Genomic DNA, 23821 nt, shown 5'->3' with positions numbered 1-23821 from the left:
TGTTTGCTTTTGTAATGATCTGTCTATTCACTTGAGTTGCAACACCAGCTATAGCCTGGGAGCATCTTCAGAGCCTAGTCTGGGAAACAAAAAGGTGCATGATTTTTTTTTTTTTTTTCAATTCTGGATGTCCCACTTAAAAAAAAAAAAAATAATAAAAAAAAATTATAATATATATATATATATATATATATATATATATATATATATATATATATATATATATATATAGTTTTAAAATTGGACGCAAGTAAAAAGTGCACCTTTTTGAAATATATATATTCTTTATTTTCAAAGGTGCGCAACATTTTTCAAGTTTGGACACTTTTCTGTGAAGTTTCTGTGAATCAGACAGGTGGAAAAATCTCCACTAGCACGTAATTTGTCATTTTGCTGACAGTAAGACAATGAGCAAAGATTGGAGTGCAATCTTACAGTCAGTAAAATGTAATTTCGCTGCATTGTTTCAGACTGTTCAGGGCTAGTGTCAGATTACCGCACATACGCTAATTCGTAGGCACTTCCGAATAAAAGGTTGAGAGGCTTCAGAATTTAAACAATAAAGGACTTTGGTTTGAAATTTAAATATTAAAAAAAAGTAAAAAAAAAAAAAAAAAAGTGCAGAATCTTCTGACTGGCCCACAAGAGGTCACGGAGGTAGAGAAGCCGTGGCAGAGATCCGGCCGATGTTAAACACTCCATTCCATCTCTGCATTAACTAAAACTGAGCACATAGACACATGTAGAAAAAGAAATACTGGTTTCAAATGTAAAACTTTACACTAGATGAGGTCTGTCCTTTATTAACTGTTGCTTGGATAAGCTGCAGCCACACTGAATCTGTAGACTTTCTCCCAAACGTCCATTGTGTTATTCTCGATGGACGAGGACAAACAGTCCTAGCAGAAATAAGACAGCATACTGGAAAAAAGAAAAACCATTGAATTAAAATCAGTTCAAAGCTACATCAGTTGACACTTTTTAGACTTCAGCCAAAGGCGAACAAGAATAATAAAAAAAATCTTTCAAAGTGGTTTGCTTTACATGATTCACTGTCCGATTTCTCTCCTAAAAGCAATACTTGAGAAGGAGAATAATCCCATAATAAAAGCACCAAAAAATAGCGCACACCGTTCCATCGGCTTTATGGTATGACGAGTAATTGTTCTTCTATTGATTGATTAAAAAAAATAGATAAAATATAACACATAAAAATCAGATATTTTGCAATTAGTGATGGGAAAACCTGCAATTCTCAACTGTCAGGTCATTATTTGATGAGCCAAGGTGGCATGATGTCGCCATGGCATACACAAAATGTTGCACCAGCCTGACTATATATAGGGTTGTGATAACTTGTCTTTTATTCCCTAGCGTTTGCATGTATAGGAACCCACTGGGCAATCTAAGTGATTCACAGCTATCTTTATACACACTCATACAAGGAAAACTGTCAATCACTGAATAGGACCTCCTAAGGCTACGTTCACATTTGCGTTGTGCGCCGCAGCGTCGGCGCCGCAACGCACAACGCAAACAAAAACGCAGCAAAACACATGCACAACGCTGCGTTTTGCGCCGCATGCGTCCTTTCATTGATTTTGGACGCAGCAAAAATGCAACTTGCTGCGTCCTCTGCGCCCGGACGCGGGCGCCGCAGTGACGCATGCGGCGCAAAACGCAAGTGCGACGCATGTCCATGCACCCCCATGTTAAATATAGGGGCGCATGACGCATGCGGCGACGCTGCGGCGCCGACCACAAATGTGAACGTAGCCTTAGACACATGTACATGCAAACACCAGGGTTTTCAATACATAAAATTCAAGTTTTACTGAAAAATTTCCCACAAAAATGTATATCAGTTTCTGTTGCTCTATAACAGGTCACATACCATTTACAATATGATACGTTCCCTTTAATAATGATTTGAAACTCAGCACAATTATAGAATCTTAAGAGAAACTTTAGGCCTAGACCTCTTACTTCACCCCAAATAAGGTTGCCTATAGTGCTCATGTCCTGTTGGTCTCAGCTCAGAGAGAAGATTACGTGATCATTTACTGGTCAATGCAGATTTTACTCTAACAATACCAGGTCATACTAGATCCTACTCATCACAGCTGAAAACAAGACAAATGTGACGTCATAAAATCGGCAGCGACTAGCTGCAGCGGTATTGTGATGTCAAAGTTGGAGTAGTAAGATCAGAACATCAGGGAACTATATACTTAAAATAATAGACCTGCTTCAAGAATTATACTCAACTAGATTGTGGCCCGATTCTAACGCATCGGGTATTCTAGCATATGCATGTCCCCGTAGTATATGGACAATGATGATTCCAGAATTCGTGGCAGACTGTGCCCGTCGCTGATTGGTCGAGGCAACCTTTATGACATAGTCGCCATGGCAACCATTATGGCATCTACATCGATACTGTGCCCGTCGCTGATTGGTCGAGGCCCAGGCGGCCTCGACCAATCAGAGACGCGGGATTTCCAGGCCAGACAGAAAAACTCTTAGACAATTATATATATATATAGTTAGGGAAAAAAAAAAAAAAAAGCATAAAGTGCCCCTGCTGAAATTATTTTGAACATATTAAGTCATCAAAATGGCTCACCTTAAACTTGGGATAGTCATTCATGAGTATTGTGACAATGCCAATGTAAGGTACAAATCTGAAAAGTAAAATCATCATTAAATAAAACTGGACTGCTAAGAAAAAAATACAATGACCTACTAAACAACTCTTCAGTATTGCACAATGTACAGAAGTGGCTGGCATAAAGCAATGATAAGAGTGATAATTGGACTCTATTCATACACTGGGCAGTCGTCCCCATGTAACAGGTCCTAATGGTCAAATAGAATATGACATAATCACACATTTCATACTATAACAGCCGGTCATTTGGGAAAGCTTTTTACCATTTAAGGCTATGTGCGCATGTTACAGAAATGCTGCGGAATTGTCCGCAGCATTTCCACAACTCCCTGCCAAGGGTAAAACGCATGCAGAATTCGCATGTGTTTTCCCAAGTGATTGACAGGTTGGTCACACTTGTCAAGCATAGTGCTTGACAAGTGTGACCAACTTTTTACTATTGATGCTGCCTATAGCGTTTCAATGCAATCCTATGGCTGCAGAATCGCCACGATTCCGCAGAAATAATGAACATGCTGCGGATTTTACCGCTATGCGATTCCGCTGCGGGAAAATCTGCATCATGGGCACAGCATGAGAATCCCATAGGACTGCATGGGAATGCGGTTTTTAAAGGTTTCCGCTGTGGCAAAAAACGCGGCAGAAACGCATAAAAAATGCAACGTTGGCACACAGCTTTAAAAAGATAAACGGGGTATTTGTGCCTTATTAGAATATGCTGTCTAACTATTCAAAGGTGGTCTCATCACCAAGATCCCATGATCAATGGGAATAAAGTGAATGGAGCGGTACTGCACTATACGCACAAAACTGGGGTAACCATACTCAAAGTATTGAAGAAGCTGCAGAGCCCCAGAGAGCACCACAGACTGTTATTTATTTCTTTTACTCATTTATATAGCGCCATTAATTCCACAGTGCTTTACAGACATTATTGGCACGGTCCCCGATGGGGCTCACAATGTAAATTCCCTATCAGTATGTCTTTGGAGTGTGGGAGGAAACTGGAGAACCAGGAGGAAACCCACGCAAACATGTGGAGAACAAACTCCTTGCAGATGTTATCCAGCAATCCGAAGGCTACAGAATGTCATGAGCCACAGCATCTCTTAATAATATCCTATAATTTGCTGCTACTAAAAGACTCCTTTATGCATAGTGACCTGTTAGAAAGGCGATATACTATTCTACCTTGTTGTAGAATGGGCAGTACGGTGGCTCAATGGATAGCACTATTGCTTTGCAGCACTGGGGTCCTGGGTTTAAATCCCACCAAGGACAACATATGCAAGGAGATTGCATGTTCTCCCCATGTTTGGTGGCTTTCTTCAGAGTATTCTGGTTTCCTTCCACACCTAAAAGACATACTGATAGGGAATTTACATTGTGAGCCCCTATAAGGACAGCAATGATATCTGTAAAGCGCTGTGGAATATAATGGCTCTGTATAAGCAAAGCATAATAAATAATAAACAAATAATAGTTGCTATTGCTTATGTTTTCAACTATAGCACATGAGTGGCACTGAAATGGCAGAGAGCACCATGTAGCAGCTTTGTCGATGTATACATATAGAGTATTTAGAAATATAGCCTGTTCTAACTTTACGTTCAAATTTTAGTATGTCATTTTTGTGCAATAATTACATGGTACTAAGTGGCACAATAAAGGTTACATTGAATTAGCCTGAATACTATATGCAAGAAGTTTCTTGAAGACAAAAGGTAGTACTGAAGAATATTTATCATGGCTGAGGAAGCAGTACAGTGGAATACTAAAATATGACAATGCCTCTGACTCTGCCGGCAGGACCCCGGGGATCAGCGAGTAGTGCTTTGTATTCAAATGTTTGCCTCAGCCGATGATGCAAGTATGAAACGTTCTGATGTTTATGTGAGAATTATTCATGGCGTGCTAATGATGTGAGTCAGTGACAGTGACCTATGGATGCATCATTGCAGAAGTGCTAATGATTCTCCATCTCCTTCAATATATCGAATATGCGTGGCTTCCATGTAACAGATTGTTGGGTTAACATTAGGGGGTTAAGAGGTAGCAAGTCATTAGGATTGACATAACACTATACTCTCACTTAGCAGACTCACTCAAAAGTATGTGCGCATCATTGACTCCAAAATGACAAATTAAATTCTGTCAGTATTCTGAATTTAAAAAACAGTAATATTCAGAGCACCAAATATCTGGATTGAACTTTGTAGAATAAGGCACCTGATACCCCAAATGGTCTGAGGAGCAGTGTTGCTTGCCAGTGTGTCAGTTCTTACCATATGAGTTTTGGTCAGAGTTTCATCAGTTTTTCTTAGATGAATAAAATAAACTCATGGGGGTTTCCTAAACTTCTATTAAACAGTCTGTGAAAAATGAACAGCACATGTAAGGCATACGAGTGCTGTCAGATTTTTTTCTCGAACTCGTAGACTTGCATTGGTGTGTCGGACTGCAAAAATACACCGACCTGTGAACAACTCCATAGACTAACACGCAGATACGCATGCTATCCATGAAAAACAAAGATAGAACTCATGAGAAAAATGGACGTCTGAATGAGCCATTATGAAGGAAGATCAAGACTTGTCATGGAGAACAGATGTCGTGGGTGGTGACAGATCCTTAATGTGAAAAATATTTCCCAATTCCAGCTAAGTCACAAAATATAAGTTAGCAAGACGTAAGAGGCGCACAGAAGGGAGTAGAACAACAAATAAAATTCCTATGGTGTGTGTTCATGCTGCGTGTTACCATGTAGACACACAATTGCACACAGAAGCTGTAGACACAATATGGTAAAATATCTTTCCGAAATTTTGGTGACGGACAAATGTTTAAAAAAAAAAATCAAAACCAAAAACTTACCCCCTTGCCCTTCCGACAACATCCTTCTTTTCCAGCCAGTTCTGACCCTGCTTGTAAAGTCCTCGATCATCTACGGCATTGTTGTCTCCCTTGGTTAAAAATTTGATATCTCCGTTATCCCTTTAAAATAAAAAGGAAATATCAACCAAACATTAACAATCTAATATGAGCAGTGTTTGTGTATAATATGCATATATAATATCCTGATAAGGCAGCCCTCCACTAAGTGAAAACTATAAGGTGCCTTTATTAGTGCACCTCCAATAGCAAGGTTTCAGTTCCTCCTGGAAACTTGGCATAGGCTTCTATTCAAGTGAATGGAGACCTATGGATATGCTTTTGTGTATGCTGGAAACGTTTCCTCACATATATGCTAAGCACAAAGCCATAATGTGAAGAGTATTATTGTAGGATTTCAGTTTTATGTCAATACTAAATCATAGTAGCACATCATTAATCCCAAAGATATTTTTGCTGCTGATGTATTTAGCACATAGGACCGATTGCCTACGCTGACAATAATTGTATCCAAAGCTGTTTTTGTGTGGATTCAGACTCAGTGACAGCAAGCAAAAATATCTTAAAATAGGAGCCCGTCAACAGATTCATGCTGCCCAAACCACGGGTACCATGAATCAGAGCCTGGTTGCGTGATTGTGATTGGTATATTTTTTCTGACAGGCTCAGGTATCTCAGAGAAAACAGTTATAAGGCCAGGCGGGGACTGGAGGAATAGAAGAAACTAATCTGGTGGGTCCATGGAAAACTTCACTATAGATCTAGTTGAATCACAGGTTTCTCCCCATGTACACACATGGGAGTGTGTTGTCCATAAACTTAAGTGGTGCTGGCCAGGGGGACACCCTGAACGAGTCTCTTCTACGCCTTAAATACCTGGCTGGATCTTCCAACTATGTTTTCTCGGAAGTTAAAAAAAAAATATACCTGGTTGCAATTGTGTAGCCAGGGTCTAATTCATGCGGTTCATAGTTGGGTTAGCATGAATCCAGCCCCCCCACCCCGACAGTCTTCTTTTAACCCCACGGCCATTTTTTGCTTTGTCCCAGAGACATAACTATTTTTTATTTTTCCATCGATATGGCCATGTGAGGGCTTATTTTTTTGTGAGACGAATTGAACTTTTGAACAATATCACTGATTTGACCACATAGTGCACTGGAAACCGGGGAAACAAATTTCAAGTGCGGTGAAATAGCAAAACAAAAGTGCAATTCCACAATTGTTTTTTTTAACCATGTTCACTAAATGCTAAAAAACTGACCTGGCCATGTCATTATGAGTTCGCAGATACCAAACATGTATAGGTTCTATTTTTATTTAATTGGTGAAAAAAAGCCAAAATTTGTATTTAAAAAAAAAAACCAAAACACCCCCCCAAAAAAACAACCCACACTTACTGCAGTGTTACGGTGATCAAGAAACATAATTCTGGCCTTTTAATGTATTTTCTCGTTAAGCCTTTTACTGACTGGATTAATTATTTTTATATTTAGATAGATCAGGCGTTTCTGAATGCGGAAATACAAAATGTGATATATATATATATATATATATATATATATATATATATATATATGTATATATATATGTGTGTGTGTGTGTGTGTGTGTGTGTGTGTGTGTGTGTGTGTGTGTGTGTGTGTGTGTGTGTGTGTGTGTGTGTGTGTGTGTGTGTGTATGTATGTATGTATGTATGTATGTATGTATGTATGTATATATATATATATATATATATATATATATTTTTTTTTTTACATGCTTCAATGGTCTTGAAAATTTTTTGTGAACATTCAAGAAGTTTTATGCCAGAATATCTACAGCCTTGATACATACATCAAAACTTGCGATTTTCTCACCGGTCTTGATAAGGGGGGCTTGGGCAAGCGAGACGCTCCCGATTCAGTAAGATGCGTCTGAATTAGGAGCATCTGACGAGCGGCATGTGCCCCTGCGTGCCATGTCGGAAACGTTAAATCTGAGCGCCACAGTAATGAATTAGATGAACTGTGGTGTAACGCCCCCACTGCACCACAGCTCTGCCCATTTTGGCAGAGCTGGGACAAAATGGAGCCAAGTGTCAAAATGAGCAAAATTTTTGTACAACCCAAAGTATTCACACAAATGTCATGACAATTCAAAGCAATTTATGCCAGAATTCTGGAGAAACTGTTTTGAAGATATCTATTTTACGTGCTCGTTTGCTTTCTTGCAACCACAAAAATTCAGACATTTGTTTCTGGCTGTTTCATTTAAGTTCAATACGACCTGTATAAATCAGTACTTGCTATTCCCCCATTTATATGTACTTTGATTTATAAATATGCAGATCATTGATCACTTTATCCATTACATAGCATGTGAAATACCAGTTTTGATAATATACATTGAATTGAAGTTTCATTGAACAGTCTTGTAGATGGTGAAGCAGGCAAATGCTGTCCTGAGGACTTATTTTGCTGTTGATATGCCATATTCCATCTTTAGGTGCATTATTTGTTTTATTTGCTAATATTGGACTCTGACAATCTATTCCTATGTATTGGAGTGGAGGACCTTTGCTATCATGCTATAAGATGGTATGTTTGGACCTGCCTGATCTTCAAACACCGTCTGGTTATGTACCTTTCTAGCCCAATTAGTGCCAGTGATATAAGGGAGATAAAAAGACAGTGGCAGAAGTGGTTTTAAGAATTGGACTACTCTCCTTAATTGTAAGACATGGAAATAGTATAGGACATGGGTAATGGTTACAACTCACTTCTCATGAATTTTCAAAACACGATGAACAATTGGTATCTCTCTCCCTTCTATCCTGAAGACCACAATTTCCCCAACCCGAATAGGATCATCAACTCGATTGGTCAAGAAGAGCAAGTCCCCGCGATGAAAAGCTGGTTCCATGCTGCCACTGTGATAAGAAAAAAAAGTATCAATCACCTTTGGCACAATGAGGAGCAACATAACAGATATAAATCACAGAAACAGTATAGTACAGTTTTCCACATACTGACAATGATAAATGGCTGCAAGACCTGTATCCAAAATGTGAAATTTCTGAGATAGAAAATGCTAGTATTTAATTAACCATATGTTGGTGTGTAGCTTAAAAATAATACATTTTAAGTAGCTTAACCTTTCCACAAAACATGCACTTTGTATGTATAGTGGAACAACACACATATCGGTGATAATTCCCCTCTCCTTTGGATAGGGGGATAACTAGCTTATCGCTAGGGGTCCAACCGATGGAACCCCCAGCAATTCACAGACCGAGAATTAGGGTACCATCTCACAGTGGCACTTTTGTCGCTACGACGGTACGATCCGTGACGTTCCAGCGATATCCATACGATATCGCCGTGTCTGACACGCAGCAGCGATCAGGGACCCCGCTGAGAATCGTACGTCGTAGCAGATCGTTTGGAACTTTCTTTCGTCGCTGGATCTCCCGCTGTCATCGTTGGATCGGTGTGTGTGACACCGATCCAACGATGCGTTCGCTTGTAACCAGGGTAAACATCGGGTTACTAAGCGCAGGGCAGCGCTTAGTAACCCGATGTTTACCCTGGTTACCGCCGTAAATGTAAAAAAAAACCAAAAACCGTACATACTCACATTCCGGTGTCCGTCAGGTCCCTTGCAGTCTGCTTCCCGCACTGACTGACTCCCGGCCGTAAAGTGAAAGCAGAGCACAGCGGTGACGTCACCGCTGTGATCTGCTTTCACTTTACGGCCGGGAGTCAGTCAGTGCGGGAAGCAGACTGCAAGGGACCTGACGGACACCGGAATGTGAGTATGTACGGTTTTTGTTTTTTTTACATTTACGGCGGTAACCAGGGTAAACATCGGGTTACTAAGCGTGGCCCTGCACTTAGTAACCCGATGTTTACCCTGGTTACCCGGGGACCTCGGCATCGTTAGTCGCTGGAGAGCTGTCTGTGTGACAGCTCCCCAGCGACCACACAACGACTTACCAACGATCACGGCCAGGTCGTATCACTGGTCGTGATCGTTGGTAAATCGTTTTGTGAGACGGTACCCTTAGAGCACATGCCCAACATCCACCACATTGTCAATGGGACTGCCAGAAATAGTCGACCTGCAATCTCCTAGATGTCGTGTCATGATTAAGTCCATGGATATGTACAAATGTTCAAGGACAGTCCTCCTTAATAACAATTGCTAACTGAATACACGTTCAGCTGAAAGCCATATCTAACAAACTCCCCATACACATTATTATAGTGCAATTTGTTCCATGACGCTTTACATGTGACAAGGGGTATACAGAATAAAAGACAAGTATAACAATCTTTAATAAAACAAGTGGCTGACTGGTAGAGGAGCAGAGAGGACCCTGCCCCTGAGGGGCTCACTGTCTACAAGGGATGGGTGAGGGTACAGTAGGTGAGGGCAGAGCTGATCATGCAGCGGTATGGTGGAATGAGGGTTACTACAGGTTGTACGATTGTTGGAAGAGGTGGGTCTTCAGGTTCCGTTTGAAGGATTGTATGGTAAGCGAGAGTCTGATATGTTGGGGTACAGAGATCCAGAGTAAGGGGGATGCATGGGACGAAATCTTTCATATCATTGAGAGAAGGGGAGCTAAGATGGGAGTAGATAAGGAGATCTTTAGAGAATCAGAGGTTGTGTGAAAGCAAGGGCTGGAAGACTAAGTAATGGAGTCTCTGGACTATGGGGACCCAGTGAAGGGTTTCGCTGAGAAAAGAGGCAGTAGAGTTTAGGATAGATTGGAGGGGTGTGAGTTTTAAAAGGGAGGCCACAGAGCAGGAGGTTGCAGTAGTTGTGGTGGGAGATGATGAGGTCATGCACTAATGTTTTTCCAGATACTTAAGGAATGTATGATCCGGGAAATATTTTTGAGTTAGAGTCGGCAGGAAGTGGAAAGGGCTTTATATACTTGTGTTTTCAAAGGAAAGAAGGGAATGAAGGCCCCCTATACACATTGGACTAAACCTCAAGTCTAGTTTGTAAGGGAACACAGACAGATGATTGTCAGGGAAGATACAAATCTGACATGTCCACTTTAAAACCACCAATCCAATTGTACTTCAGAAAATAAGCTGCCATCAGAGACTATTAGGCCATGTGCACACGTTGCGGATTTCTTGCAGAAATTTCCTGAAGAAAACCGGAAATTTTCTGCAAGAAATCTGCATTTTTTTTTTTTTGCGTTTTTTTTCCGTTTTTTTTCGCGTTTTTTTAGCATTCTGCAAGCGTAATTAGCTTGCAGAATGCTAAAGTTTTCCAAGCGATCTGTAGCATCGCTTGGAAAACTGACAGGTTGGTCACACTTGTCAAACATAGCGTTTGACAAGTGTGACCAACTTTTTACTATAGATGCAGCCTGTGCAGCATCTATAGTAAAAGATAGAATGTTTAAAAATAATAAAAAAAATAAAAAAAATGCTTATACTCACCCAGACATCTCCTCAGCGGCGTCCGTTCCTCTTCCTATAGCTGGTCTGTGCGCACAGGACCTTCCGTGACGTCACGGTCACGTGAGCGGTCACATGACCGCTCACGACCAATCACAGGACAGTGACGTCATCGGCAAGGTCCTTCACCGCACATCAGCTACAGGAACCGAAGCGACAGCGTGCAGTGGAGGCGGGAAGACATCGAGGGTGAGTATAGGACTATTTTTTATTTTAATTCTTATTTTTTGACCACTTATATGGTGCTCAGTCCGTGGAGGAGAGTCTCCTCTCCTCCACCCTGGGTACCAACCGCACATTATCTGCTTACTTCCCGCATGGTGTGCACAGCCCCGTGCGGGAAGTAAGCAGATCAATGGACCCCTAGGTGTGCGGAATCCCCTGCAATTCCGCATTTTAATGAACATGTTGCTTTTTTTTCCGCGATGCGATTTTTTCGCGGAAAAAAAGGCTACATTTGCACAAAAAATGCGCAATACACTTAAAATAATAGGAGGCATATGTTAGCGTTTTTTTCGCGTTTTTATCACGTTTTTATAGCGAAAAAAACGCGAAAAATACTTAACGTGTGCACATGGCCTTAGGCTGTGTTCACACGTTGCAGATTATTCGCGTTTTCGCGTTTTTCCCTATAAAAACGCTATAAAACCGCAAATAATCTGCTTATATTATGCATCCTATCATTTTTAATGAATTCTGCACTTTTTGTACACATGATGCGTTTTTTTCCGCGGTAAAAACGCATCGCGGTAAAAAACGCAGCATGTTCATTAATTTTGCGGTTTTTTTGCGGATTTCCCACTTAAAATGCATTGGGAAATGTCCGGAAAAAAACGCATCAAAAACGCGTCAAAAACGCGGTAAAAACGCGCAAAAAACGCATGCGGTTTTCTAGCAGATTTCTTGCAGAAAATTTCAGGTTTTCCTCAGGAATTTTCTGCAAGAATTCCTGAACGTGTGCACATAGCCTTAGCATCTCTCTCAAAAGGCATAATGTGGGTTGTGTGTGTGGAAGAGGCAGTTGAGATAACTGCTGGACATACCATCATTTCTCCAACAACTACCAAACGTGTATGCAAGATTTAAAAAGCTTCCAGACATATCTATGCAACCTTCAGTGAGCAGAAATTTCATGCATATCAAACGGGGATAAGTAGAAGATGGCAGTATAGCAAAAACAAAAGGATATAAAGTGAAAGGATTTTTGGAGCAAACGATGCCAAGTGTATGGTAGTGCACACTGCATAATATATATATGGCATAGTGATTGACATATTAAGATACTGTGGCCCTGATTCATCAAACAATTTTGCCAGAATTATGGTATCAATTGCTTTGAAAGGTCATAATATCTTTTGCGCCGCTCAGTTGAGCAAAAATTTTGCGACATGTCGTTTTCACAATAGTTTCTACAAACTCCCTCAAAATCTCAGGGACTGAAGCAAGATTTCTGGAGGGGCGCTGGCCACATGTCAGATTCTCCTGATTCCTTAAGGGGCGTGCACCCCTTCATGAGTCAGGAGCAAAGGACTCCAATACACCTCCTCATCAAAACAGGCGAGATGATGACTCCGGGGCCTTTCTAATCACCTCCATAATAAATTAAGCACAACCACTATACTGCTGGACAGTACCTTTTTAATGACCCCCTAAGGCAGGGGTGGGGAATCTTTTTTCTTCCAAGGGCCATTTGAATATTTATACCATCCTTCGGGGGCCGTACAAACTCCACCCACAGAGTACATCCTGACTCCGACACTGGTGTCAGGACGTAATCTTTTATTGCATGCCCTTCTATGTTCAGTAGTGAACATTGCGTGTGTGTGCCAACAGCGCAATTAGAAATTAATGAGCTTGTGGCAATCAAAATACAGCTCCCTGCCCAAGAATGCGGTCCCTGAGAATCTGCTCAGGGGCCTGATAAAAGGTCATTGAGGGCTGTAAATGGCCCTGAGGTTCCCACCCCTGCCCAAAGGGTATCTCACTGCAAGATAAAACCCTTGACAAGCTCACACTAAGGGTTAGTGTGTGCAATACAGAAAAAAAAACCTCTGCAGTGAAATTGCGTGCATTTGAAGTTTTCCCATGTGGCTTTTATTTCAGGCCAGTCATGGCCATTTTTTTTTTTAAGTGGGTGGAACTTAGCCAAGAGGGGTGCGATTAAGAAATTCATCATGACTTAAACCACAAAAGTAAAAGTCTGCGATTGGGCTACATTATTTTTTGCTGTGGCACATGGAGGCCAAAATACTTAGTCACATCTCTTCAGTGCACTTTAGAAAGATAAATCAGGCCTTATGTTTCACCTGTACAAACCACATGTCAAAAAAGTCTTCCAAGGCACTGTGGTATAAAGTGCGGTTCTGTTGCGCATTCTAAGCAGGAGATCAGAGACACCTTAACACCATGACTAAGGGTACCGTCACACAGTGCCATTTTCATCGCTACGACGGCACGATTCGTGACGTTGCAGCGTCGTATAAGTATCGCTCCAGCGTCGTATACTGCGGTCACACGTTGCAATACACAGCGCTGGAGCGATAAATTCATGACGTATTTGCGATGTAGAAGCCATTGGTTACTGTGCGCACATCGTATACAACCTGTGTCACACAATGCAATCATGCCGCCACAGCGGGACACTAGACGACGAAAGAAAGTTTCAAACGATCTGCTACGACGTACGATTCTCAGCGGGGATCCGGATCGCAGTAGCGTGTCATACACAGCGATATCGTAAATGCATCGCTGGAACGTCACGAATCGTGCCGTTGTAGCGATCAAAATTGCACTGTGTGACGGTACCCTAAGCAGATCCCTGCCGACCAGGGAGGATGGTGATTAATTGCATTACAATGATCAGGGTGGGGGAGTTCACGTTACACCCACATTGCAGGACAAAAAAAAAAACCAACAAGACAACATACTATGGAGTGAACCCACTTTGATAGTGAAAGATCTTACAGCTGTCCGACCATGCTTAATGTGGCAGAGGATTACGGACAAGTTACACATACATCACCTCTCCAGCTTTTTCCTCCATGAACAAACCTCATTTCAATGAAAGTTCAAAAGACCAAGTTCAATGATAAACTGCTACTGAGAAGTCTCAGACAGTAATTAGCCCCAATATAGGGTCAAAGTGACAGCATTTCCTGCGCTTAATGTTCATAAAAAAATATCTCTAGATTTGAGAGCAAAACCTATTTGAAGGCTCTTATTTTAGGACATTACACCTGTCCTTTTCCTATGGCACAAGTCAAGTGTATTTACTTTTCCTATCCACGCTTAAGGAAAAATACATAAAACCTTTGGTTAGCCTTTTACAGGCTCCTCTCCCGATTGCTCTTTAAGACAGAACATGCCGCCGCCTCACATACACACTTCTTGATATTTACACAAACATCGCAAGAAGACCAGTACAACACATCTGAGTGACCTTTAAAGGTAATCTCCACTAATTTAGAGGAGATGTCAGGTTCACCAAGTATTTGCTTTATTAAGCCATCAATCAAAATAAATATGTCTAAGCAGCCGACAGCGGAAAGAGAAAGAAATAAATGGGCAATTGTGATAAGGAAAAGGGTAAGGCGATTAGCAGTGAAACCTCGACGACAGGACTGGGTGATCTTACAGCAGGAAAAAATATGGTTATCTGGGAAATTTACATAATTCTGATTAGATGACAGTTGATGAGGCAAAAATTCCTATATTAATAAAAATCTGGATTATTAACTCGAGAAGTAGAGTGATAATTAATGAGCGCTTCTACTATAAATATTTATTGCGGTCACTAGCCACCGATTACGGTCTTCTAGCCGGAATACCATTAACCCCTTATCGTAAAAGGACAAATGTATATAAAGGGGAGGAACACAAAAATGCGGTTTTACCATAATTTGGAGGGGTTTTCAAATGAGTACTTGTAATCAAATTGCAAGAAAACCGCAAGTCGAAGTGGTTTCTGACAATATATTGCCTTATCCCGAGTAGGAGAAAGACCCTACATAAAAATGAACATCCGAATACAACATGGGGGCACACTGGGTAACAGAGCGCCTCATTCCTTTATAAACACAGTGATAAATGTTGAAGGGGTCTGTCATAGAATAAAAATCCCACCTCGCACACAGAATCTCCAGTAGGAGAAAGAGCTTACAATCTACAACCCTCCTTGAAAAAGAATTACACATTTGACATATGGAGTAGAAAGGAAATTAGTGGTAGCTAAATAGTAACCTAATTAAAACTCCTTTTGAAGCACAGGGAGAGTGGATAGGTAATTAAGACTGGTATATATGCTGGAAATAGACATGAAGTCTAGGGTTTTGTTTGGTAAAAGGAGAAATAGTAGGGTTTTCTCTGGGATGAGCTGCTATGATGAAAGAACTTCCCCAAACTGTGTGTCTCCAATGTGCAGTTATGAATATTGGGGTTAGCATTGATCTGATATTGCTGGGGAATACATTTTCAACTTCAAGACTAATGGGTGAAGAACGTGCATAAAATACTGATTAAAAAAAAAAAAAAAAAAAATACGGCTGACATCGAATGGCTTCCAACTCTCTGGAGCAAAGAGATTGTGAATGTTGGTAATATCATAATTTTCTGAAACCGAAGCCACATTCCATGACCAGCCCTGTTACGAGTCGTCAAGGGTATGTGTGTTTAGGTGTAATTTAGGTGCAGATAAAAAAAAAACAAAAAGAAAACACAAGGCAAATTATGATCTGTGTTCAATGCTAAGGAAGCTATAAATCAGTGTAAGTTTGATCCACGCTAACCAGATGTTTTGGATTGCTTCCACCAGCTAAATTTAGCCATCTCTGTGAACAGCATTTAGAAAATCCTTTGTTAATTGTTTACTATATGTAATTGTATATGCTGTAATATTTTGCCCCCTTTGTAAAAAATTTTTTTTTTTTTTTTATAAACAGCCTATCTTTCTGGGTTAAATATAAAATTTAACACTTCTGCTCCTTTTATTCTGTAAACCACACACCTGAAAACCATATGCTACCAGTCAGGTGTCCAATCGGCCTGTAACGATTGGTAGTGCCAGCAAGTAGTTGATTTTGTTACTGTGGAGCTGGCAGTGACCGTACCAGGGGTATATACATATATTCCATGCCTTGGAATCGGAGGTGTATATACCATACGCTCCATGTTACTTCTCCAATAACCGTCCCATTAGAGGAAACAGTCTGCAGCCTCCTACGTTGATCGGTCAATTGTGTAATTGTCCTGGAGATAGAGGGCAGCAGGGAGCTTTTTGTGACAAAAAGTTAACAATGTGGTGGGTTCAACACAACCGCCCTCCCCCCAGGCTGTGATTTTTTTTTACAGGGTCGTCTCAACTGCTTAAATGTATACAATTTCAGTGTGCTTTAAACAAAAAGTCAAGCAACTTTGCAATTTAATTGTACATTTTCATTGTTCTCAGGAATGTGGGGATTTTTAATTTTACAGTATACAGCAGTTTTATCAGAGGTGGCAGGTTTCCTAGTCAGCGAGCTGATGCTTCATCCGACCAGCTTCAGTGGCCCCATGCTCGGGTAATGCAGCACAGGCAAAGCCGCCTCGGCAAGCAGCGCAAGAGACTGTACAATTTATACCAACGGCGCATGCTTGCCACTGCTCTGAACTGTCAATCTTCAAAGAGTGCACTGACCCCAGCAAAGCAGGAATCCAGGAGGCGGAGGAGTGGTGAGAATAGAATAGATATCTTTATTTACTGCATTGAAGTTATCACATGCCTTTGATACAAGTTGGCACAGCCACATGGTTACTTGGATGAACATGTACACAGGTATTGGGAAATAATTTCTGATTGTGGCATCATGTCTTGTTTAGCAGAAACCGGTTAAAATGAATCTAAAAAATTTGGTCTAGGCCTCAAGCTGTCATCTATGCTGTTGAAAAGGATGGGGGCATAAGTCCCATGCCTGGGAATTGAATGGTGGCCTCAGAAATAGCCGAAGAGCTTATTTGGCTATTTCCAGTACTTCCCACAAGTGAATGAATGAAAATAATAAATATATATATATATATATCTCCCCCTGTGTACAAGTGTGCGTGTTGAACCATCCGCCTAACTCAATTTTATGACCATCTCATTGTATATTCTTGTGTTTGTTTTCTAATACCAAATTCACTGACTGCAGAGACATCAGTTTTTCATGTGGTATAGTGATGGTGCAGTTCTGTAAACCTATTCCTATTCAGTGTGGTTGCCCCCTCCTAAAACAAAAACAAACAAAAAAATGTCTCCAGCACCCCAATAGGCACAGCAGATATAATCACTCCAGATATCTCATCACAAGTTACAGACACAATCAAAACCTTCTCAGCTGTCACAATTACTCCTCCAGGTTTTGGCAACAGAAATTGATTTTATTTTTTCAGTTAATCTTTTGGTGTGAGCAGGGCTGTGGAGTCAGAGTCATGGAGACTGAGTCGGTGTCTGTATAAAAAGGACCTACTCCTAAAATATATACTATATTGGGTACAGTAGTACAATGCGGGATGTGCTGTAAATGTTTTCATAAGAATTTGGGAAAGTTATGAAATGTCCTATAAAATGTCTGTTCTGTTCCTGATCTTGGCTTCTAGTTATTATTATTATTATTTATTGTTATAGCGCCATTTATTCCATGGCACTTTACATGTGAGGAGGGGTATACATAATAAAAACAAGTACAATAATCTTAAACAATACAAGTCATAACTGGTACAGGAGGAGTGAGGACCCTGCCTGCGAAGGCTCACAATCTACAAGGGATGGGTGAGAATACAGTAGGTGAGGATAGAGCTGGTCATGCAGCGGTTTGGTTGATCGGTGGTTACTGCAGGTTGTAGGCTTGTCGGAAGAGGTGGGTCTTCAGGTTCTTTTTGAAGATTTCGATGGTAGGCGAGAGTCTGATGTGTTGTGGTAGAGGGTTCCAGAGTAGGGGTGATATGCGAGAGAAATCTTGTATGCGATTGTGGGAAGAGGAGATAAGAGGGGAGTAGAGAAGGAGATCTTGTGAGGATCGGAGGTTGCGTGTAGGTAAGTACCGGGAGACGAGGTCACAGATGTATGGAGGAGACAGGTTGTGGATGGCTTTGTATGTCATGGTTAGGGTTTTGTACTGGAGTCTTGTTGAGATGAATCTGTGCTGCACTTTATATACATGATCAGTAGTGTTGTGGGGTCGGGAGCCAGGGAAATTGAGGAGTTGGAGGTTTGGCTTACCGACTCCACAGCCCAGGGTGTGATGTTTGTACTTACCTTATAGATGTATCATGCATTCAGTATGTATGTTTGAATACTGATGCTCTCTCTCATTTGTGAACTTGACATCTATTCAATCCTGTGTTCATCATCAAGTACACAAGAATCAGGGATACTTTACTATTCATTTAATTAAAGCAAAATTGCACTTTAAGGATACTCCCTGTTGAGTCTATGATAGAAAATAGATAAGGTGCTATCTATTTAATGCACTTTATATGTACTCATAACAGAATGTGTGTATATGCGTGATATTGTAACTACGGTAATTGTAAACATCTGTATCGCTCACCATTGGATGCAATTACGGATTTTAATATATTTATTTGCAGCATTTAACCACCTATAATGTTTTATATAGGTATATTGAATAAAGAATATCGGCAATATTTCGACTAATTTTGGTCATGTATCTTGTCGGCTGGTATATGTGATTTTGGTACATGACCACAAAGTGTTCATGTCTCGCTGTCAGATGGTCTCCGGGAGCCGGCGGCATCTTCCTGTCTTCAGCTGTCACATACCGCTCATTAAAGTAATGAATATGCGTCCATATTCATTACTTTAATGAGCAGTACTACGTGACCGCTGAACACAGGAAGATGCCGCCGGCTCCCGGAGACCATCTGACAGCAAGACGCTGCCATGGACCGCGCCGGGAGCAGGTGAGTATATCGAGGGAGGTGAGCATTGCGTGATAGTCACCTTCCTCGTTCCATCGCTGCGCGCTGCTGTCTTCCGTCCTCTGGCTGTGACTGCTCAGGTCAGACGGCGCGATGACGCGATTAGTGTGCGCGCTGCCTTCTGCCTGAACAGTCAGTGCGGATGGAAGACAGAGCAGCGCGCAGCGATGGAACGTGGAAGGTGACTATCGCAAGTGCCGGGGGCCTGAGCGAAGAGAGGGGAGTATGATTTTTTTTTTAATTTTAATCGCAGCAACAGCAAATGGGGCAAATGTGTGGAGCATTGTATGGTGCAACAATATATGGAGCATTGTATGGGGCCACAATATATGGAGCATCGTATGGTGCCACAATGTATGGAGCACTGTATGGTGCCACAATGTATGGAGCATCATATGGGGCCACAATTTATGGAGCATAGTATGGGGCCACAATGTATGGAGAATCTTATGGGGCCACAATGTATGGAGCATCTTATGGGGCATAATGTGTGGAGAATCTCTTGGGGTATAATGTGTGGAGTATCTTATGGGGAATAATGCGTGGAGCACCTTATGGGACCATCAACCTTTATGCAGCATTATATGGGGCGTATTTTAATATGGAGCATTATATGGGGCGTATTTTGTATGGAGCATCTTATGGGGCCCATCATGAACTGTATGGAGCATTATATGGGGCTCTTGATTCAATATGGATATTCAAAAACACTTAACCTACTGATGTCTCAATTAATTTTACTTTTAATGGTATCTATTTTTATTTTTGACATTTACCAGTAGCTGCTGCATTTTCCACCCTAGGCTTATACGCGAGTCAATAAGTTTTCCCAGTTTTTTGTGGCAAAATTAGGGGGGTCGGCTTATACTTGGGTCGGCTTATACTCGAGTATATACGGTAACTAGTTAGTTCTGCTTAATTAATGACTTCTCATGCCTACCTGTGACCGTAATCATCAGCCACATCAGCAAAGAAGTGTTTGTAGATCAAAAATTCAAGATTTTTTTATAAAAACAAAACAGAAAAACAATGAGTACTGGGGCAATTAACCCCTTAGTGACAGAGCCAATTTGGTACTTAAAGGGAACCTGTCACCACGTTTTTGGAAGATGGGATAAAAATAGCGTTAAATAGGGGCAGAGGTGGGCATTACATTAGTGTGTTTGTTATGCGTTTATTACCCACCTAAGTTGCCGAAATACCTTTGCAAAGTCTCCGTTTTCGCCTGTCAATCAGGCTGGTCTGGTCAAAAGGGCGTCTTGTCTTCCCCCAGATTTTGCGTAGTTTTCCGTTGGTGGCGTAGTGGTGTGCGCATGCCCAAAGTCCTGAATCCTCTGCCAGGGGATTTAAAAGAGCGCGCTGTTCGTTTTCATTGGTGATCGGTGGGCGCGGCCATCTTCCTTTGGCCGCGCGTGCGCAGAAGCGGCGCTCTGCTGGCCGCGGCTTCAGGAAAATGGCCGCGGGATGCCGCGCGTGCGCAGATGGATATCGCGGCGGCCATTTTCCTGAAGCCGCGGCCAGCAGAGCGCCGCTTCTGCGCACGCGCGGCCAAAGGAAGATGGCCGCGCCCACCGATCACCAATGAAAACGAACAGCGCGCTCTTTTAAATCCCCTGGCAGAGGATTCAGGACTTTGGGCATGCGCACACCACTACGCCACCAACGGAAAACTACGCAAAATCTGGGGGAAGACAAGACGCCCTTTTGACCAGACCAGCCTGATTGACAGGCGAAAACGGAGACTTTGCAAAGGTATTTCGGCAACTTAGGTGGGTAATAAACGCATAACAAACACACTAATGTAATGCCCACCTCTGCCCCTATTTAACGCTATTTTTATCCCATCTTCCAAAAACGTGGTGACAGGTTCCCTTTAATGACCGAGCCAATTTTTACAATTCTGACCAGTGTCACTTTATGAGGTTATAACTCTGGAACGCTTTATCGGATCCCGCTGATTCTGAGATTGTTTTTTCGTGACATGTTGTACTTCAAGTTAGTGGTAACATTTCTTCGATATTACTTGCGATTATTTATGAAAAAAATGGAAATATGGCGAAAATTTTTAAAATTTTGCAATTTTCAAACTTTGTATTTTTATGCCCTTAAATCAGAGAGATGTGTCACAAAAAATAGTTAATAAATAACATTTCCCACATGTCTACTTTACATCAGCACAATTTTGGAAACAATTTTTTTTTTTGTTAGGGAGTTATAAGGGTTAAAAGTTGACCAGCAATTTCTCATTTTTACAACACCATGTTTTTTTTAGGGACCACATCACCTTTGAAGTGATTTTGAGGGGTCTATATGATAGAAAATAACCAAGTGTGACACCATTCTAAAAACTGCACCCCTCAAGCTGCTCAAAACCACATTCAAGAAGTTTATTAACCCTTTACGTACTTCACAGGAACTAAAACAATGTGGAAGAAAAAAATGAACATTTTACTTTTTTTTGCAAACATTTTACTTCAGAACCATTTTTTTTAATTTTCACAAGTGTAAAAACAGAAATTTAACCACAAATTTTGTTGTGCAATTTTTCCTGAGTACACCGATACCCCATATGTGGAGGTAAACCACTGTTTGGGCGCACCGCAGAGCTTGGAAGTGAAGGAGCACCGTTTGACTGTTTCAATGCAGAATTGGCTGGAATTGAGATCGGACGCCATGTCGCGTTTGGAGAGCCCCTAATGTGCCTAAACAGTGGAAACCCCCCACAAGTGACACCATTTTGGAAACTAGACCCCCCAAGGAACTTATCTAGATGTGTGGTGAGCACTTTGAACCCCCAAGTGCTTCACAGAAGTTTATAACGTAGAGCCGTGAAAATAAAAAATCGCATTTGTTTTCACAAAAATGATTTTTTCGCCCACAAATTCTTATTTTCACAAGGGTAACAGGAGAAATTAGACCACAAAAGTTGTTGTGCAATTTCTCCTGAGTACGTCGATACCCCATATGTGGAGGTAAACCACTGTTTGGGCGCACCGCAGAGCTTGGAAGTGAAGGAGCACCGTTTGACTTTTTCAATGCAGAATTGGCTGGAATTGAGATCGGATGCCATGTCGCGTTTGGAGAGTCCCTGATGTGCCTAAACAGTGGAAACCCCCCACAAGTGATACCATTTTGGAAACTAGACCCCTTAAGGAACTTATCTAGATGTGTGGTGAGCACTTTAAACCCCCAGGTGCTTCACAGAAGTTTATAACGTAGAGCCGTGAAAATAAAAAATCTCATTTTTTCTACAAAAATGATCTTTTTGCCCCCAAATTTTTATTTTCACAAGGGTAACAGGAGAAATTAGGCCACAAAAGTTGTTGTGCAATTTCTCCTGAGTACGTCGATACCCCATATATGGGGGTAAACCACTGTTTGGGCGCACCGCAGAGCTTGGAAGAGAAGGAGTGTCGTTTTACTTTTTCAATGTAGAATTGGCTGGAATTGAGATCGGACGCCATGTCACGTTTGGACAGCCGCTGATGTGCCTAAACAGTAGAGACCCCCCACATATGACACCATTTTGGAAACTAGACCCCTTAAGGAACTTATCTAGATGTGTAGTGAGAACTTTGAATGCCCAAGTGCATCACAGAAGTTTATAATGCAGAGTCGTGAAAATAAAAAATATATATTTTTTAACAATAAAGATTTTTTAGCCCCCAAGTTTTTATTTTCACAAGGGTAACAAGAGAAATTGGACCCCAAAAGTTGTTGTCCAATTTGTCCTGAGTATGCTGGTACCCCATATGTGGGGGTAAACCACTGTTTGGGCGCACGGCAGAGCTCGGAAGGGAAGGAGCGCCATTTTGGAATGCAGACTTTGATAGAATTGTCTGCGGGCGTTATGTTGCCTTTGCAGACCCCTAATGTACCTAAACAGTAGAAACCCCCACAAGTGACCAAATTTTGGAAACTAGACCCCCTAAGGAACTTATCTAGATATGTGGTGAGAACTTTGAAAGCTCAAGTGCTTCACAGAAATTTATAATGCAGAGTCGTGAAAATAAAAAATATATATTTTTTAACAATAAAGATTTTTTTAGCCCCCAAGTTTTTATTTTCACAAGGGTAACAAGAGAAATTGGACCCCAAAAGTTGTCCAATTTATCCCGAGTACGCTGATGCCCCATATGTGGGGGTAAACCACTGTTTGGGCGCACGGCAGAGCTCAGAAGGGAGGGAGTACCATTTGACTTTTTTAGCGCAAAATTGGCTGTCGTGTTTGGAGACCCCCTGATGTACCTAAACAGTGGAAACCCCCCAATTCTAACTCCAACCCTAACCCCAACACAGCCCTAACCCTAATCTCAACCCGATCCATAATCCTAATCACAACCCTAACGATAATCACAACCCTAACCCCAAAACAGCCCTAATCTCAACCCTAACCATAACCCTAATCAAAACCCTAAATCCAACACACCCCTAACCCTAATCCCAACCCTAACCCTAATCCCAACCCTAATCCCAAACGTAACACTAATCCCAACCCTAATCCAAACCCTAACCCTAATCCCAACTCTAACCCTAACTTTAGCCCCAACCCTAACTTTAGCCCCAACCCTAACCATAACTTTAGCCCCCGTCGTCACAAAAAAAGTTCAATGTAACCTTTTTTTTGTACGTCGCGTCCGCCATTTCCGCAGATGCGTGGCCGTAACTCTGCCCCCTCCTCCCCAGGACATAGACTGGGCAGCGGATGCGTTGAAAAACTGCATCCGCTGCCCACGTTGTGCACAATTTTCACAACGTGCGTCGGTACATCGGGCCGACGCATTGCGACCGCCCCGTACCGACGCAAGTGTGAAAGAAGCCTAAGGCTACTTTCACACTAG

At 41.5% G+C, this 23821-nt stretch overlaps 1 protein-coding gene and 1 non-coding gene across 3 annotated transcripts in view; both read right to left on the bottom strand.

The window, feature by feature from the left end:
* Nucleotides 1-263: 263 nt before the first annotated feature.
* Nucleotides 264-23821, bottom strand: part of SEC11A (SEC11 homolog A, signal peptidase complex subunit) — a 47174-nt gene continuing 23616 nt past the window's right edge. The window contains exons 3-6 of one of the 2 annotated variants that reach the window (XM_077264226.1): nt 8324-8473; nt 5546-5665; nt 2627-2684; nt 264-921 (exon numbers count right to left, since the gene is read on the bottom strand). In XM_077264226.1, coding sequence (XP_077120341.1) covers nt 871-921; nt 2627-2684; nt 5546-5665; nt 8324-8473 — 379 coding nt within the window. In that variant the 3' untranslated portion in view covers nt 264-870. The remainder of the gene's footprint in view (nt 922-2626; nt 2685-5545; nt 5666-8323; nt 8474-23821) is intronic. The other variant, XM_077264227.1, reaches the window with a different exon arrangement.
* LOC143777272 (Z30 small nucleolar RNA) lies at nt 2033-2125 on the bottom strand. Its single transcript, XR_013216067.1, has one exon. It is a non-coding gene; the product is annotated as a Z30 small nucleolar RNA (small nucleolar RNA).

This window comes from Ranitomeya variabilis, chromosome 5 (assembly GCF_051348905.1).
Source record: "Ranitomeya variabilis isolate aRanVar5 chromosome 5, aRanVar5.hap1, whole genome shotgun sequence".
In the NCBI taxonomy this organism is placed as follows: Eukaryota; Metazoa; Chordata; class Amphibia; order Anura; family Dendrobatidae; genus Ranitomeya; species Ranitomeya variabilis.
This window is presented reverse-complemented; position numbering and strand designations above follow the sequence as displayed.